The 18261-nt window shown below is 40.5% G+C and overlaps 1 protein-coding gene across 1 annotated transcript in view; it reads left to right on the top strand.

Annotated features, from left to right (window-relative positions):
* DENND5A (DENN domain containing 5A) overlaps window positions 1–18261 on the top strand; it is a 105076-nt gene that overhangs the window by 64890 nt on the left and 21925 nt on the right. The window contains exons 9-12 of the mRNA XM_007954994.2: window positions 988–1222; window positions 8517–8667; window positions 9486–9579; window positions 13000–13131. Of these exons, the coding sequence (XP_007953185.2) occupies window positions 988–1222; window positions 8517–8667; window positions 9486–9579; window positions 13000–13131 (612 nt within the window). The remainder of the gene's footprint in view (window positions 1–987; window positions 1223–8516; window positions 8668–9485; window positions 9580–12999; window positions 13132–18261) is intronic.

Raw genomic sequence — 18261 nt, 5'->3', positions numbered from 1 at the left:
ATATTAACATGCTAGAAACAAATTGATGATCCTTCTATGTTGATAAAATCTTGTTGCATTAGAACAGATGTTATGTTTATTACTATCAGTAGGTTTATCTTTAGCTATAGAGCTCTCTCTCTTTTTCTGTATTTTTGCAGTGTTCCCTCCCTACCCTCTCACCCCTGGTAACCAACAAAGAATGTTTCCTTCCAGATATAAACCTTTCTCTGACTTTTTACAATAATGAGCTAATTCAGTGTTTGTCCTTCTGTGATTGATTTATTTCACTCAGCCTATTATCCTCCAAGTTCATCCATGTTCTGTGGTGTTTTGCAGACTCTACATTATTCTTTAGTGCTACATAGCATTCCATTGTGTTTATGTAGCATAGTTTCGTTATCCATTCTTCTGTTGATGGACACCTAGGTTGTTTCCATCTTTTTGCTATTGTGAATAGTGCTGTGATGAACATGCATGTGCATATTTCTGTTCTTGTCCTGACCCTCACTTTTTTAGGATATATACCTAGTAATGGGATTGCTGGATCAAATGGTATTTCTAATTCCAGCTTTTTAAGGAGTTGTCACACTGCTTTCCACAGTGGTTGTATCATTTTACAGTCCCATCGGCAGTGTATGAGAGTCTCAGTCTCTCCAGATCCTCACCAAGATTTCTTGTTTTCTGTCTTGTTGAATTTTGCTATTAGTGGCCATAGAGCTCTCTCTTGAGACAAAGATGCACATGGAGATTGAAGATTAGAATTCTGGGATGGTTGAATGGTTGTGTTAACTGGGTTAAGTTACCTGGGTAAATTTCAGCTAGTGTGCCAAAGTTTAAGGAAAACTGACATTGCGTGAGTGTTTAAAAAAAAAAGATGATGGAATTTTTCTGGAGCTAGGAAACTTCAGAGGAGAATTAACCTACTGGACCCTTGGGCATGTTGCCCTTGCTGGTTATAATCTTCCTTGTTCCCTGTTGATGACTGTTTCCTGTTGGTCCCACTAGGCATCTTTTCTATCAGATCAGCCTGAGCCCTACCTGCCCTTCCTCTCAAGATTCCTGGAGACCCAGATGTTTGCTTCTTTCATTGACAATAAAATCATGTGCCATGATGATGATGACAAAGACCCTGTGCTTCGGGTGTTTGATTCCCGAGTAGACAAGATCAGACTGTTGAATGTTCGGACACCTACTCTTCGCACGTCCATGTACCAGAAGTGTACCACTGTGGATGACGCAGGTAAGTCCTCCTTGGAGCTGTATACTCAACTGGCTTGGATTTTGTCATTAACGTGTTCCTGTTCCTAAACATGCCAGCTTTTCTCTGTTCTGCCTTTCTATAATTTGTTCCCATTGCTTGAAATGTTCTCTGCCTTTTTGCCTGACAAACTTCTCATTTTTCAAGACTGTTAGGTAGGAATGGATCCTGCTGTAAATAATAGAGAACCTAATCAACAGTAGGTTGAACAAATAAGGATTTATTTTTCTCAGAATAGCAAGAAGTACAGAATTGGTGGATACTGATGTTGGCTCAACAGCTCAACAGTACAATCAGGAAATGAGATTGTATTTTTTGACTCAACTATCCTTAGCATGTGGGCTTTTATCCTCACGCCTGTTGCCTCATTGTTGCAAAAGGCTTTATGTTCACATTCAAGGTTAGAAGTATGTAAGGTTGATGCCAGCTGTATCTTTTCCCTTTTTATCAGGGAAGCAAAAGCTTTCCCAGAAATTCCCAGCAACTTTCATAAGCCGGAACCATGGCATGTGGCTGCACTTAAGTGCAAGAGAGGCTGTGAAAGTGATTATTAAACTGAATATAATGAGACCTGCAGTGATACTGGGGAGGGTTGTGCCTGGGTCATGTGGTCAGAAGGGAGCTGTCCCTGGAGAAAGAGGTCATGATAAAGTAGAGGGTCAGTGAAAAAGGGGAAGACTCTCAGTGAGATGAATTGACATAGTGGCTGCATTGGTGGGCTCAAGCACTGCAAAGATTTTGAGGATGTGCAAGACCAGACAGTGTTTCATTCTGTTGTATGTAGGGTTGCTATGAGTTGGAGTAGATTTGATGGCACCTAACAGCAACACCTGGGTAGTACAAATGGTTAACACACTCAGCTGCTGACTGAAACATTGGAGGTTCATGTCCACCCAGAAATACCTTGCAAGGAAGACCTGATCTACTTCAGAAAAATCAGCCATTGAAGACCGTATGAAGTACAGTTCTGCTGTGACACTCATGGGGTGTCCATGAGTCAGAATCAAACTCGATGGCAACTGGTAATAGAAAGAAGGAGTGAATGAGTTATGAATAAGCAATTAATAATATTTGCCATAAAAGCCCAGCTGGTATGTCTCGTCCTTTGTGAAACCTTCTCTGATGCCCTGTAGACTGAGTCAGTTGATTCCTTCTCTGTGCTCCTATAGTGCTTTGTTCTTGTGTTCCTCTATAACGTCTGTTCTTTTGAGCTATCATTATCAGGAAATAATTAAAAAGACAAGGACTATATTTGCTCATTTTCTTACCCTGAGTCTCTAGTATTGTGACTAGAACATAAAGATATTAAAACTTGTTTGCTACATGAATGATTAAACATGCTTTTTTGTCCACAGAAGCCCCATGTAGATTAGCTTAACTAGAGAATAGTCTCAGCTTGAGGTGTCAGACTGAGCAGCAGATTCACTTCCTTGTGGGGTGTTCATTGTCCTTGCTGTACCTTTTTTGTGTATTTTGTCCATTCATTTACCAAATATTATAAATATCTACTATATGCCCAACATGTGGTACATGGTCAACAATTTGTCAAATAAATGAATTTTCCAAGATTTTAAAGAGAATTGACTTGATGGCATCTAACAACAAAAACAAGGATACAGCTGGTAACAGTTTGGACAAAGTCTTGCCCTCATAGGCCTTTTGTTCTCTACCTTCTGTCTTTACCTTTCAGCTCCTGTTCCAGGCCTTTCATTGCAGTGACAATCCTCTTGACTTAGACTTGAGCACAGTTTGCCCATAAAAGTGGAGCACTCTAACAGAGTCATCCTTACCTCCAGGAATTCACCAGGCTTCACATTCCTGAACCCAGCCTAAGGCTGTGGATCTGGACAGATTGATGGAAATTTTGACAAGACTGGAGGTCTAGAGAATCATCTCCTAAACCATAGGTTTAAATTAGTACTTCCCAACTTTTTCATGTTGTTTTTATACTTGAGAATGGCAATGTTTGTATATAACATACTGGAGTAAAGGGAGATGTCATATAGCATCAGGAATTGTCTAGATTCTTGAGGGATAATAATGAGGATCTGCACCAAGCTGGTTCCTATGAGGTGGAGTTCAGACATACTTCTGCTCTCCAACATTTCTGACACTGCCTGTCCACCATAGCACTCTCTGCTGGGCTTGATAGTTCATTGCAGTGACCACTCAGACCATATTCAAACACTTGCACTTGGTGTGTTAGAGAAGTAACATTCAGCTCAGGATCAGGATCAACTTGGAAGTAATGGGAACAACTTGGGATCAGGATCAGGAAGCACATGGGCAAGGTTTGGAAGGCTCGCTTGAAGTGGAGCTCACATCCCTTCTTCACTGCAGGGACAGCTTCCAACAAGGGCAGGTCTCTTAGCTGTTCTTGGTTGTACAAGTAAGCAGCCCTGGGGCACTCAGGTGTGCACACTCCCTCTTCGCCATGCAGGCCTCTCTGCTTTCCGCCTCCCCACTGTCAGCCTTTCTGCTGCTAGCTGGCCAACTCACAGCCCATGCAGCAGCCACTTAGCTCTCTTGCAACTTGCCTAGCAGTAGCTTTCTACTGTTACCGCCAGCTCCCTGCCACTGGGCTCTCTTCTAGGCCTCTCACTGCTCTCTGCTGCTGGGCCCCCTTTTGGACTCTACTGGTGGTCCTCTTCCAGGCTTTTCATCATCTTCAGTGTATTACTCTTTGACCTGTATTACAGTTCTTTTATGAAGTTCCCTCCTCCCCTCTCTCTCTAAAAACCTTTGTGAGGTTGGCTGCTTATATAAGCAAACTCTGTAAATTTTAAGGCATGGCCCTCCCAGCAGGATCACAAACTGACCAATCCCTTCGGTGGACCACAAGTCACTCAGTCCTGTTGGGTGGATTATCAAGCCACTATTTGAATAGTAAATCGGCCAATCCCTTATAAGATTGTGACCCAGTCAATCATTTGGGGAGCATTACAAGCCCATGAGATTTTGACAAACTCAGATCTTATATAAAAGTAACATTATAAGCTTCTTCCCTGGGCAAGAGTAACAGTCCTCTGGAGTAGAAAGCAACCTGTGAGGTCCCCCAAATAGTTTCTACAAGGATATATAGGGCAAAAAGGTACAACTCATCAGGTCTTAGTGGGGAAAAATCTCCCAAGCTGTTTTTCCAAAGCACCAAGGCAAAATGCTACTTAATGCTACTTGTTGTTGTTGTTATTTGTTGTTATTTGCCGTCGAGTCGGTCCCGACTCATAGCGACCCCTCCTTGGGTTTCCGAGGCAGTATCACTACGGAATGCTACTTAAAGAAATTTATTTCACCAGAGGAGGAGTTTACTTATAGCTGGAGAATACAAAACTAGAGGGTCTAGTCACTGAGGCCTTGCCATCTTCCACAGCAGCATTTGTAATCCATTTGTTGGACACTACAGCATAGCGGTTTGATACTCTCGTCTCAATTGTGGCCAGCACATTTGGTCTCATGGGCCTCTTAGAATGTGGGATTTAGGATATGGAAGAAAGGGTTCACTAACCCTCATCATTGTATGGCTTGTTTCAGAAAAATGAATGTGACGGAGACCCTTTCGGTAACTTTATGCTCTACTCTCAGGAATCTTAGGAACATCTTTGCTATTGATTTATCCCTTAGGTATGCACCAGAGGTATGCAATCCAGGTCTGCTACAGCAGAGTTCTTTCACTGGCCTCAGATCCCTAGCCTGGAGGAATAGTTCATTTGCCTCCCCTCATCCCACCTCAGCTTCTTGAACCAGTCTGATTGGAAAATGGTAAAAACATAACTTAAGGGGTCTTTTTGGAAATCCTTAAAATGTTACAATTAGAATGGAACTTGACAGTGATTAACTTCACCTACCCTCAAATTTTGTAGAAAAAGATGTTCTCTTTGGCTCATGATTTTATCTCTATGTCCTAGAATAGTGCCTGGCACATTTTACATATTTAATAAGGTCTGTTGAATGAGAGTAAGGATGAGGGGAAGTGAGGGAGGCCCGAAGAGAGAAGGTAGTTTGACCTAGGACACATAGCAAGGTCCAAAGTTTGCACTGTTTTCACTTGGGTCTAGAAAATACTAGGAGTGTTACCAGTGCTTCCCATCCCCCCCCCCAAAAAAAAACAAAAAACAGCCTCTATGCCTAAGGCACTTGACTACTAACAGAAGGCTTGCGGTTCAAACCCACCAGCCACTCCTCGGAAGGAAGATGGGGCAATCTACTTCCCTAGTGATACTGCCTTGGAAACCCAAGGAGGGGTCGCTATGAGTTGGGTCAGACGCGACGGCACGTAACAACAACAACAACGTAACCCTTTTGTGCTCTGTGGGACATATATCGCCCACCAGTGTTTTCAGCCTTTCAGGTTTCTTGGGAAACTCCTATCCCAGTTGCAGTACATGCATTGTGTGATAAAGAAAACAAAACCAAACTCACTACCGTCAGGTTGATTCTGACTCTTAGTGACCCCCTTTGGGTTTCCAAAGTAGTAAATCTTTATGTAAGTAGATCGCCCAGACCTCCTTCTGTGGAGTGGCTGGTGGGTTTGAACCACTAACTTTCTGGTTAATAGTCAAATGCCTTAGGCACTATGCTACTAGAGCTCCTTTTATTACATGACAGGGACCTGTAGAATTAAGTGAATCTGAAGAAAATGGGTCTCATCCCCACTAATCCTACCATCAGAGTCTACTTGGGACATACGTATATCTCACATAATTGTATCAAAATCCATATTACCTCAAAAAAAAAAAAAAAAAAATCCCCTTGATTTAAGCATGCCTTCCATTACAGAAAACACAAAGCATCAACAAAAAACTCAAAGCAGAAAATAATTCAGTCATGAAGAAATTAAAACTTTGTGTGTATAATTGACATAAAATGAAGTGCACATATATAAAGTTTTGACCTATGTATATGCCCACATCAGGAATTAGCAAGTCTATCCATCACCTCCCAAAACTTCATCATGCCTTTTTTTAACACCTCTGTCCCACCCTTCTCAGATATATAGCTTTTACCTCTAGAAGTTTGCCTTTTTTTAAATGCCTTCCATGTCTATTTAATTTTTTTAAACATACGGAAAACAGTTACAACAACTCTTAATATCCTTGTTTGCTAGGTTTAACATTTGTTCTGGTTTGGTTTCAGTTAATATTTTGCATTACAAGTCATATTATCGTGTTTCTTAATAAGCCTGATAATCTTCAGTTGGATGCAAGCCACTGAATTTTACTTCTTTGACTCCTGGATAATTTTGTATTCCTATAAATATTTTGATCTTTTTCTAGATTGGAGTTAAGTTACTTGGAAATAATTTGATTCTTTTGGGTTTTCCTTTTCAAATTTGTTCATTGAGACTAGAGTGACCTTTAGTGTATGATTAATTATTTTCCACTACTGAGGCAAGACCCTCAGTTCTGTGTACTCTACCTAGTGCCCCATGAATGATGAAGTTTTCCAGTCTGGCAAGTGCAAACAATTGCTTTTCCCAGTTCTTTGTGAGCATTGTGTACTGTTGTTCTAAACCTTTCAGGTGGTTCTTTCTCTATCCTTGGGTAGTTTTCTTACCTGTTGTTGTTGGTGGGTGCCCTTGAGTTGATTCTGACACATACCTGTACTGATCAGTTACTCTGCCGAATACTCAAGGGAAACCCTCTGCAAATCTCCTGGGTTCTCTTTCTGTGTAGCTCTTTCCTCTCTAGTACTCTACTCTGTTCTAGCTCCCTTGTTGTTATGTGCTGTCAAGTCGGACCCGACTCATAGCGACCCCTATGGGTTTCCAAGGCAGTATCACTACGGAAGTAGATTGCCCCATCTTCCTTCCGAGGAGTGGCTGGTGGGTTTGAACTGCCAACCTTCCGGTTAGCAGTCTAGTGCCTTAGCCACTATGCTACCAGAGTTCCCTTAGCTGCCTTAGTCTCTTTGATTTCTTACCTTTGTATCCTTAACCCTGGGAATCTGCCAGACCCTACCTGAGTTTCACCTCCATGCACCATGGTCTGAAAACTCTCAAGGCAGTTAGCTGGGGGCAGTTGTAGGGGTTACCTCATTTGTATTCTGTCTCTCAGAGGTCATTGTCTTTTTCCCCCGATACCCAATTTTTTTTTCTTTTTTAAAAATTTTATTGTGATTTGGGTGAAAGTTTATACAGCAAATTCATCTTCCATACAGCAGTTCACATACACTTTGTCTCATAACATTGACTGCAGTCTCCCACAACGCAACACAGCTCTCGTCCCGTTTCCTCCCCATAGCCACCTCCTCCGTATGTCTTTCCCTCCCATGCACTACTGCCCTCTGAGCTATCTCCCTGTGCATACACAGCCCTCCTATTCTCCTATGATTGATCTCTCCGGGGAGTATATCTGCCTAACATAAATGTTCAGCTCATATGCCTGTGTTTTGTTTGGCTGGAAGCCACAGGAGTGGATTCAATTCCAGACCTGAAGGGCAGCTAGGGGCCATAGTCTCAGGGGTCTCACCAGGCTCTATCAGACCAGCAAATCTGGTCCCCACCCCCTTTTTGTTTAAATTTTTTTTTTTTTTTTTATGATTTTGAGTTTTGTTCCACATTGTTCTCCCACTCTATTCAGGATCTCTTACATAGATCCCCCTGTGAGTGGTTGACAGTGGTAGCTGGCCACCATCTTTTCTTATGGTCTCATGGTCATATAGTCTGAGGATCACATGTTCTGCCAGTACCTTGGACTAATTTTTTCCGTGCATCTTTGGTTTTCTTTATTCTTCTTTGCTCTGGATGAGGAGAGATCCATCGTTGCATCTAGATGGCTGCTTGCAAGCGTTTAAGATCCCAGTCGCTACTCGCCAAAGTAGGATGTGGAACAGTATTTTTGTGTAGTGTGGCATTTGAGCTCGATGTCCCCTGCGACCATGGTCCCGAGCCCACAGGTTCAACTACTTGCTCCCTCTGGATAGCTGGCTGTGGCCAGGAAGTGACTACAGTCTTGTCCCTTATCAGCTCTAATATATACCTGGAAATGCTTACAGAACATACACATACACTTGTAGAAACATTGTCTGTCAACCCTATACATGGTCATGGGCACACTCCCCCCTGCATACATATACCTAATTATTTAACCTGTCCACCCATCCATCTGTACTGATATCCAAAATTTTGAAAGCCATTGTTTCATATATTTTGTCTGTTTTTTTTCCTCATTGTTTCAGGCAGAGAGTAAACCAGTCTTTTTATTTCCTCTTGGCTGGAAGCAAAAGAATAGCCAGATTTTTAAGAAATGTGTGACTTGTTTTTCTTATTCTCATCCAGAGAAAGCAATTGAGCTGCGTCTGGCAAAAATTGACCATACTGCAGTTCACCCTCATTTACTTGACATGAAGATTGGACAAGGGAAGTATGAGCCAGGCTTCTTTCCTAAGCTGCAATCTGACGTGCTTTCTACTGGGCCAGTCAGCAACAAGTGAGTCAGCCCCCAGGATTCCTTGATCCAGCTCCCTAGTCACAGTGATAAGCAAATATGGAGAAGGCTTAAACTATTTAGCTTGTTAACTTGTTCAGACAAGTTAACAACCTAAATAGTTAGGTGACAGAATATCTGTCAGCTTCTGTCTTCATTGTGCATATTGGAATAGCTCCACATGTCCAAATCCAAACCAAACCAAACCCACTGCCAGTCAGTTGCAACTCATAGTGACCCTATAGTACAGAGTAGAACTGTCCTACAGGGTTTTCAATCTTTACAGAAGCAGGCTGCCACGTCTTCCTCCCATGGAGTGGTTGGTAGGTTCAAATTGCCAACCATTTGGTTTGCAGCCAACCTTTTTAAACCACTGTGCAATCAGGACTCCTTTCCATATGGCCAGGACCTGCAAAAATCCAGGCTACAGGTGGGCTAAAATCATCTCACAACTGAATGAATACCTTATAGCACCTATCTAGCATTGTGCCTTCAACCAGTGGTGGTTGAAATAATTGTAGCATCAGCTAAAAGTAGATAACAGGGCTGCTATCCTTTAGTTGCATTTGGAGATTTCTGGATTTGCATGTGAAGATTTTGTATATGTTTCAAAGACTTATGTCTTTGTTCTCTGGCTAATTCTCTCTCTCTTGTCCAATCACTGATCTGTAAGCTACTCCTCCTCATGGTCTTGAGTTATGTCTGGTGACTTCTTGGTATTGTCTTTGTCCAGCATTGGCCCCTAGACTTCAACCTTCCTTTGGTTAATTGAGCTTACTTCTTGGTAGAAGGCTCTTAATTGCTTGCTTTGATTCTGTCAGGTGGACAAAAAGAAATGCCCCAGCCCAGTGGCGGCGGAAGGATCGGCAAAAGCAGCACACAGAACACCTGCGTTTAGACAATGACCAGAGAGAGGTAAGACGACTCAATAATGACAAAGAATGACCCTATTATCAAGTTACACTCCCCTTCTCTTTCCCATTTAATTGGCCTCTGTTCTGATTCAAGTATCCCAGCAATGACCTCTCCCATAAAGCAGGATGATAAGTAAGGCTAGTTCTTGAAGCTTGATACCAGGGCTTAGGTTAAGACAAATCCAAGATTTAGGATATTTTGCAAGGGGCTGGTGTTCCCTAACCATTTAGGTCATCTCCTGAGCCAGGCCCTATTTGCAGCCCCATTCAAGAATGAAAAGTCAGTGCTTAGAAGAGAGCCTTTCCCTGCCCTTTCCTTACTCCCTCATGATAATCATTCATTCCTTGGAGGGGGAGGGGGAATATTATCAAGTGCTTGGGGGTTGAAGATTCTTATATTTACTTCCTGAATCCTCATTGTTTGTAAGCTGAGTTGCTCAGCTCTGCTATAACTTGTTTGTAGTAAAATTCCTAGATATAAACTTCAAGTTGGAAAATCTACCTTACTTAATTGCAGAGAAGTTTTAAAAATGGGACTCACCTTCACAAACCTATTTCAGGAACTTCTCTTTGAGAAAAGATCCTGCAAGTTATGTTTTATACAGATGAAATCCAGTAAAGCATATTGTTTCCATATGTGGCAGGCACATCTCTGAATGGGAAACTAAATATTTTGCCTTGGCTATTTTTTAAAGGAATAAATTAAAATTGCTAGGTATGCTTATGGATTTTTAACTGCTGATTTATAGGATATAATTGTGCTTAGAGATTTTTTTGAGGGTAGCATATGGAGTGTTGGGTATTGATGTTATTTTAATAAATCTTTTATCTCCTCTCCATATTGCTTCTTTCAGCAGTGTTTATGGAGTGTTTTTCTTGGTCATAGTCAGGTACTAAGCACTTTGAGATATGAAGATGACAAATGTAAGGATAAAGAGAGCCTTGTCCTTATCGAATTCAAGTTTATTAAGAGAGTAAAGTAAGGTACACAGATAACCTCAGTAGAAGTCTTTTGAAAGGGCCATAGAGAGGCAAGGGAATGTTTGATCACTGATTTGAATAAGGAGAGGTCACTTCTACCTGGCGTAATCATCAAACAAGACAGTTTGCCATCAAGTTGCTGTAATTTTCAGGAAACAAAAGGCTTCATTTACTTTACCCTCAGGACTGTTGAAAACCCTTCCTTCCTCTCCCACATTGACAACACATAGCCTGAGGGCCAATGCCCAAGATCTTTCTTAATGTGTTATTCACATCAATGCAGCCATGCCACCATTTTATTTCTAACTGTGACTTAAAGGAGAGGTCCTTGTGTGGCACAAATGGTTTGCACTGGACTGTTAACCTAAAGATTGGCAGTTTGAACCCACACAAAGGCACCATGGAAGAAAGTCCTGGTGACCTGCTTCTGTAAAGATTATAGCTAAGAAAACCCCATGGAGTCGTTCTATTCCATCACATGGGGTCACCATGAGTTAAGAAAAGAGTTGGGGTGAAGTGGAGTAGTTATCCCAGATAGTGGATGAGCAGCTGAAGTCAATAGTGACTAGGCCATATGCCCCAGTGCCACACATTTCATTCCTGGCAAACCTGCAGGCTTCACTCAGAATCCTGTCATTCTTGCTTTGGACACTTTTCTCCTACTTTGGTGATCTATATTATGAGACCACAGATAAGAGGCATCAAGTCAGAAAGAGTGGAATCTTCTACAACTGCACTATCCAGTACGGTAGTCACTAGTCACATATGGCTCCTTTGCACTCAAAACATGGCCCGTCTGAATGGAGATGTGCTGTCAGTGTGAAATACGCACCAGATTTCAAAGAATTGTTATGAAAAAGGAATATAAAATGTCACATTAATAATTTTTATATTAATGACATGTTTAAATGATACTTTATATATCAGATTAAACAAAATATATTTAAAGTAAAAAAAAAAAAAAACAAGACTGTTTGGAGGAGCTAGCACTCATGTACACCTTGAGTAATGATAAGATTGTTTAAGAGAACAGCATCCCAAGTAGAGAAAATGTCAGGATTAAAAACCTGGTGGTTCTTGTATAAAGGAGGCTGTGGTCAGAATATTTTGGAGGAAGGAAATACTGGAAGCCACTATCTAGTTAAGATGTAGGTGGTGGTGGTTATGTGCCATCGAGTTGGACCCGACTCATAGTGACTGACCATAGACAGTATCACCATGGAAGTAGATTGCCCAGCCTTCCTTCCGAGGAGTGGCTGGTGGGTTTGAACCAGCAGCCTTCTGGTTAGCAGTCAAGTGCCTTAGGCACTATGCTACCAGAGCTCCCGTAAGATGCAGGTAGCAGTGGTCAAAAAAAAAAAAAACAACCCCAAACCCACTGCCATTGAGTGGATTCTGACTCATAGTGACCTTGTAGGACAGAGTAGAATTACCCCATAGTGTTTCCAAAGTTGTAAGTCTTTATGGAAGCAGACTGCCTCATCTTTTGCCTGTGGAGCCACTGGTGGGTTCAAACTGCCAGCCGTTTGATTAGAACCTGAATGCTTCAACCACTGTTACTACCAGAGCTTCTACCGGTTTAGGTGATAGTAATTGAAGCCTAACCATGGGAGCTGGTAGTAAGGGCAGATTGAGAGACCACAAGGTAGACTAGATAGAATTGTGCTACTGGAATGAATATGGGGGAAGGGAAAAGTCTGAAGTAAAAATGTTACATGTAAACTTGGGATACTGAATTGCCAGCATATCGTAGAAAAGCAGGGAAAGGCAGTTGTTCTTTTAAGTGTGATAGCGTAGTGCCTAAGGCACTTGACTGCTAACCAGAAGGCTGGCGGTTCAAACCCACCAACCACTCCTCAGAAGGAAGGTTGGGCAATCTACTTCTGTAGTGATACCACCTCGGAAACCCAGGGAGGGATCACTGAGAGTTGGGTCCAACTCGACGGCACATAACAACAACCACATCATCATCTTATTTTCCAGGCCTTAGTTTAGCAAGATTAGTCTTTATGATGGAAATAGTGTATATCTTTGATATGGGCAGAGGGGTTTAAATTTCTCCTAGCATGGTGGAGAAAAATGATTTTCTCAGTAGTTTGAATGGGTTTGCACACTGAGCTATGTACATGGTGCAACCATGTTTTTTGCCTTGTGTCACTAGGTTAAAGTAATTATGGTACTTAATGGGGTGCTTTACATCAGAGAAAACAGAATTTATTATATCACCTCACTTTTCTCTTTGATACAGGAGTTACATTATAAATTCTTTTTGCTTTCCAACTATCTGAGCCCAGGAGAGACTAAGAAATTGTGGGGTAATAGCGCCCTCTACAGGCATCCATCAGTGCCTGTTACCCGTGGCTTGTGTGCATGGACACAAAAGGTCTTTGATTTTTTGATTCCCCCACCCCACCCCACCCCACCCCACCCTTTGCTGTAGAAGTACATCCAGGAAGCCAGGAATATGGGCAGCACCATCCGCCAGCCCAAGCTGTCCAACCTTTCCCCATCAGTGATCGCCCAAACCAACTGGAAGTTTGTGGAAGGCTTGTTGAAGGAATGTCGTAACAAGGTGAGCTATGGATACCTCTGAATATGTGTTTTCCTTGGTAGCCAAGGTGACACCAGAGCCTGACTTTGGCTACTCTTTCTTGTTTTTCAAAATACTGTTAATATAATAGACTAATACTAATTTTAAGATCCTGTTAACTTGGGATTAAGTGTATTTGTTAATTAAAATATACCATTAATTGAGGACAGGCACAGTTTGCTTGATATTAATATATATCCTTTAAGTCAGATTCAATTTTTACTTTCAGATATCTTACAGTACTTACTTGAAGTTACTGTAGTTGAACCATCTTCAGTAGATTAGTCTTACACATATGAAAATGTTTTGCTTCTCTAAGGTGGTAATGGTGATTTCTTACATCTAAAACCAAGAATTTACATAATAAGCTATGTGCCAGACCAAATTGTATTTTTCAGTTTAAACTTAGGTGCTTGGATGTTTTTCTTCATTCTGTAAAGAATCATTCTTCATTTTTAATGTTTTAGTTATGAATTTAAATTTCTAATAAAAATATAGTCCTTTAACTAAGTGTATACTTTAGAAGACCATTCACCTAACTTGGTCTCTACTACATCCTATTTATTCCTCAATGGGAAATTTTTTTTTCTCTGCCTTTCCAGTTTCTAAGTGGTGCTCGTTTATGGGATGAAATAAAATATTGTTCTTCTTGTGGAAGAAATAACTATTGTTGAGAGGTTAATACATCAGTACCGATATTTTGAATTTGGATGTTGAAAAAAGAAAAAGTCTTTTCATTCTGCATCATTGATATCTGTGATTTTCCACATAGTATCATCTTTTTTTGCCATCAAGAACATTGGTGATGGTGCATTTCTCAAAAGGATGCTTTTCTGTTGTCTCAGGAATTTTTTCCAAGCCACTGACGCTCATTTTCAAGTTCTGATATACATACACAGGCAGTGACAACTTCCTTATGGCTGCTGCCTGGCCACTGATGACTGTAAGATGCATGCTAATCTCTTAGGTGTTAACATGTAGGAAAATATCTTAGAACTGAAAAAAAAGAGTTACAATATTATGAAGTGTTGGCTAGTATATGGAACAACAGCAAGTCTCATACTGTTGGGATTATAAATTGGCATGACCACTTTGAAAAGCAGCATAGTATTACCCAGTATTCTTCTCCTAGGTGTATTCCCTTGAGAAACTTTTGCAGCATGTCCCAGGACATCTGTACAAGAAGTTCACAGCCATATTTTTTATAGTAGCCCCAAACTGGAAACAACTGAAAGACCATCAGTAGGAATATTAATAAATTGTTTATTCATACAATAGAAATGGACAACAGTTATTCGCATCAACATGGATGAATCTTACAAAGTTGAGTGAAAAAGCAGATCACAAAGAAAACATAAAGGCACAACTAAACTATTGTTTAGGGATGCAAAGAGACGTGATAGTCACTTCCTTGCTTGTCTATAGTTTTATTCTGTAAATCAAAATAGTGATTACTTCTAGAGTGGGAACATGATTAAGAAGGATACATGGAGCTTTTTATAGATATAGATGGTAGTATTTTATTTCTTAATCTGGGTGATGGTTATTGTAGTATAATAGTACCTAGAACGCTGGTGGTACAGGGGTTAAGGTCTTGACTGCTAGCTGAAAGTTTAGTGGTTTGAACCCATCAGCCACTCCATGTGAGAAAGATGTGACATTCTACTTCCATAAAGATCACAACCTTGGAAACCTTATGGTTTGGTTCTGTTCTACCCTGTAGGGTCACTGTGAGTCAGGATTAACTCAATGGCAACAAGTTTGTTTATTTATAGTCTTGGGATTCCTCCAGTCTCTACCAGACCAGTAAGTCTGGTCTTTTTAGTAAATTTGATTTTTTCTTCTACACTTTTTTTCTACTTTGTCTGGGACCCTCTGTGTGATCCCAGAGTAGTTGGTTGTGGTAGCCAGGCACCATCTACTTCTAGTCTGAGGCTCATGTGGCTGTGGTTCATGTGGTCCATTAGTCCTTTGGTCTAATTGCTTTGCAAGTCTCTGGTTTTCTTCGTATAGAAAGTATTTAAGTATTTAGTAAAAGCTGTGATTATCAGTATACAGCATGTGGGTCCCCCCCACCCATTTTGGTTTTGGTTATACAGTAAGCATTTGAAAATTTTTACCTGTAAGTAAATTGGGAGCTCTGGTAACATAGTGCCTAAGGCACTTGACTGCTAACCAGAAGGCTGGTGGTTCAAACCCACCAGCCACTTCTCAGAAGGAAGGTTGGGCAGTCTGCTTCCATAGAGATACTGCCTCAGAAACCCAAGGAGGGGTTGCTGTGAGTCAGGTCTGACTCAATGGCATGTAACAACAACAACATACTAAATGATACTGATTTCTTTATTTCTTTTTCAGCAATTTCTTTGCTGGTGTAGAGGAATCCAACTGATTTTTGGATGTTGATCTTGCATCCTGCCATGATGCTGAAATCTCTCAATTAGTTCCAGTAGTGTTCTTGCTGAGTCTCTTGGGTTTTCTGTACATAGGATCATATCCCCAGCAAATTGGGATAGTTTGACTTCTTCCTTACTGATTTAGATGCCTTTGAATTCCCTTTCTTGCTTTACCACCCTGGTTAGACGTCCAATACAGTGTTAAATAGAAGTGGTCTTAGAGGGCATCCTTGTCTGATTCCTGTTTACAAGGCGAATGGTTTCAATCTCTTTCCTTTGAGAGTAACGTTGGCTGTTGGTTTTGTATATATTCCCTGCATTATGTGGAGGAATGTCCCTTGTATTCGTAGTTTGCTGAGAGTTTTGATCAGGAATGGATGTTGGATTTTATCAGATGCCTTTTCTGCATTGATTGATGTGATTATGTGGCTCTTTTCCTTTGCTTTATTTATGTGGTGGATGGTGTTGATTGTTTTTCTAATGTTGAACCATCCTTGCATACCGACTATGAACCCCACTTGGTCATAATGAATTAATTTTTTTTTATATGTTGTTGGAGTCTGTTGGCTAGGATATTGTTGAAAATTTTTGCATCTATATTCATGAGGGATGTTGGTCTGTAGTTTTCTTTTTTAGTGATGTCTTTGCCTCGTTTTGGTATCAAGATTATGCTTGCTTCATAAAATGAATTAGGGAGGATCCCATCCTTTTGTATGTTTTGGAATAATTTGATTAGGATTGGCATCAGTTCTACTCTGAATGTTTGGTAGAATTCTCTGATAAAACCGTCTGGGCCAGGACTTTTTTTTTTTTGGTAATTTTTTGATGACCTTTTCAATTTCTTCTTTTGTTATGGATCTGTTCAACTTCCCCACATCAGTCTTTGTCAGTTTAGGTAAATGGTGTGTTCTGGTAACCTAGTACCACTCTGAGAAGAGTATACCACAAATGGGATGGTTTGAAAAAATAGGAGTTTATTCTTTTACAGTTTGGGAGGCTAGAAGTCCAAGTTCAAAGTGCCATGCTCTAGGGTCTGGGTGAAAGCCTCTCATCCGTGGAGTTCAGCTCTGCCTCCTGCTCCTGGCCCACTGGATCTAGAAGCTTTTCTTCACTCAGCTGCTGGCTGCTGAGAATAACAAACCCAAGGTAGACGAGTAAAAAGGGACAGTCCCAATGTTACTGAACCACACGGCAGGCCATTAATTTAAGTCCATTGAAAGTCCCAAGGTTGGCAGAGCATGGCAGGCTGCTGAACAACGACACAGCTACATGCTGGGTTCAAGCATGCCATAAGCTAGAGACCATTCACAAAGCTGTGTCTTATATGTGGGAAACAGACCATATACCCAAAGGCAGCCACTCAGCTGCTCACAGTAGATTCCACCATGGAGTTGATGATTCCCAATGTCATCGTGGTGAATACTACATCCAGCTGCCCACCCACTAAACCAGGCCCAGTCAAGTTGACACACAAACTTAACCACCACATGGTTTATAGAAATCTGTCCATTTCCTCCAGATTTTTACATTTGTTGGAGTACAGTTCTTCGTAGTATCCTTATATTATCCTTTTTATCTCAGTTGGTTCTGTTGTGATTTCGCCCATTTTGTTTATTCGTGTGATTTGTATTCTCTCCCTCTCTTCCTTTGTTAAATTTGCCACTGGCTTGTCAACTTCATTAATCTTTTCAAAATACCAACTTCTAGTCTTGTTGATTTTTTCTATTGTCTTTTTATTTTCTGTTTTATTGATTTCTGCTCCGATCTTCATTATTTCCTTTCTTCTAGTGAGTGTAGGCTTTTCTTACTGTTCTTTCTCTAATTGTTGGAGATGTTGGTTTAAAGTGTTGGTTTTGGCTTTTTCATCTTTTTTGATGTGTGCATTTATTGCTATAAATTGGCTTCTGATCACTGCTTTTTCTGTGTCCCACAGATTTTGGTATGCTGTGTTTTCATTCTCGTTTGATTCAAAGAGTTTTTGAATTTCACATTTTATTTCTTCTCTTACCCAGTCTTTATTCAGAAGGGTGTTGTTCAATTTCCATGTGTTTGCTCTTTTTGCCATTGATCTTCCTATTGTTGATTTCTAATTTGATAGCATTGTGATCTGAGAAGATGCTTTGCAATATTTCAGTGTTTTTAAATTTATTAAGGCTTGCTTTATGGCCTAGCATATGGTCTGTCATGGAGAATGTTCCATGTGCAGTGGAAAAGAATGTATATTGTGCTGTTGTTGGGTGAAGTGCTCTGTAGATGTCTCTTAAGATCAAGTTGGTGGATTGTATTGTTTAGCTCTTCTGCATCTTTGTTGAGTTACTTTCCAGTTCTGTCTTTCATTGAAAGTAGTGTATTAAGTCTTCCACTATGACTGTGGAATCATTTCTTTGCCTTTTCAACTATTTTAATGTCTGATTTATATATTTTGGGGCTCTCTCATTGGGTCCATAGATATTTATTATGGTTATATTTTCTTGCTTAATTTATCCTTTAATCATTATATAATGCCCTTCCTTGTCTCATATGGTGGGTTCTGTAGTTTTATCAGAAATTAATATTGCCACTCCTACTCTTTTTTGGTTGCCATTTGCTTGATATAGCTTTTTTCCAACCTTTGATTTTTAGTCTTTTTTTTATTATTATTTTAATGCATTTTATTGAAATATAATTTATGTACAGTGAAATACACAAAAGTAAAGTGACATGGGTCAGTGCATTTTTT

This window comes from Orycteropus afer, unplaced genomic scaffold (genome assembly GCF_000298275.1).
Source record: "Orycteropus afer afer isolate SDZICR_OR568_19922 unplaced genomic scaffold, OryAfe1.0 scaffold00014, whole genome shotgun sequence".
NCBI classification, from domain to species: Eukaryota; Metazoa; Chordata; class Mammalia; order Tubulidentata; family Orycteropodidae; genus Orycteropus; species Orycteropus afer.
This window is presented reverse-complemented; position numbering and strand designations above follow the sequence as displayed.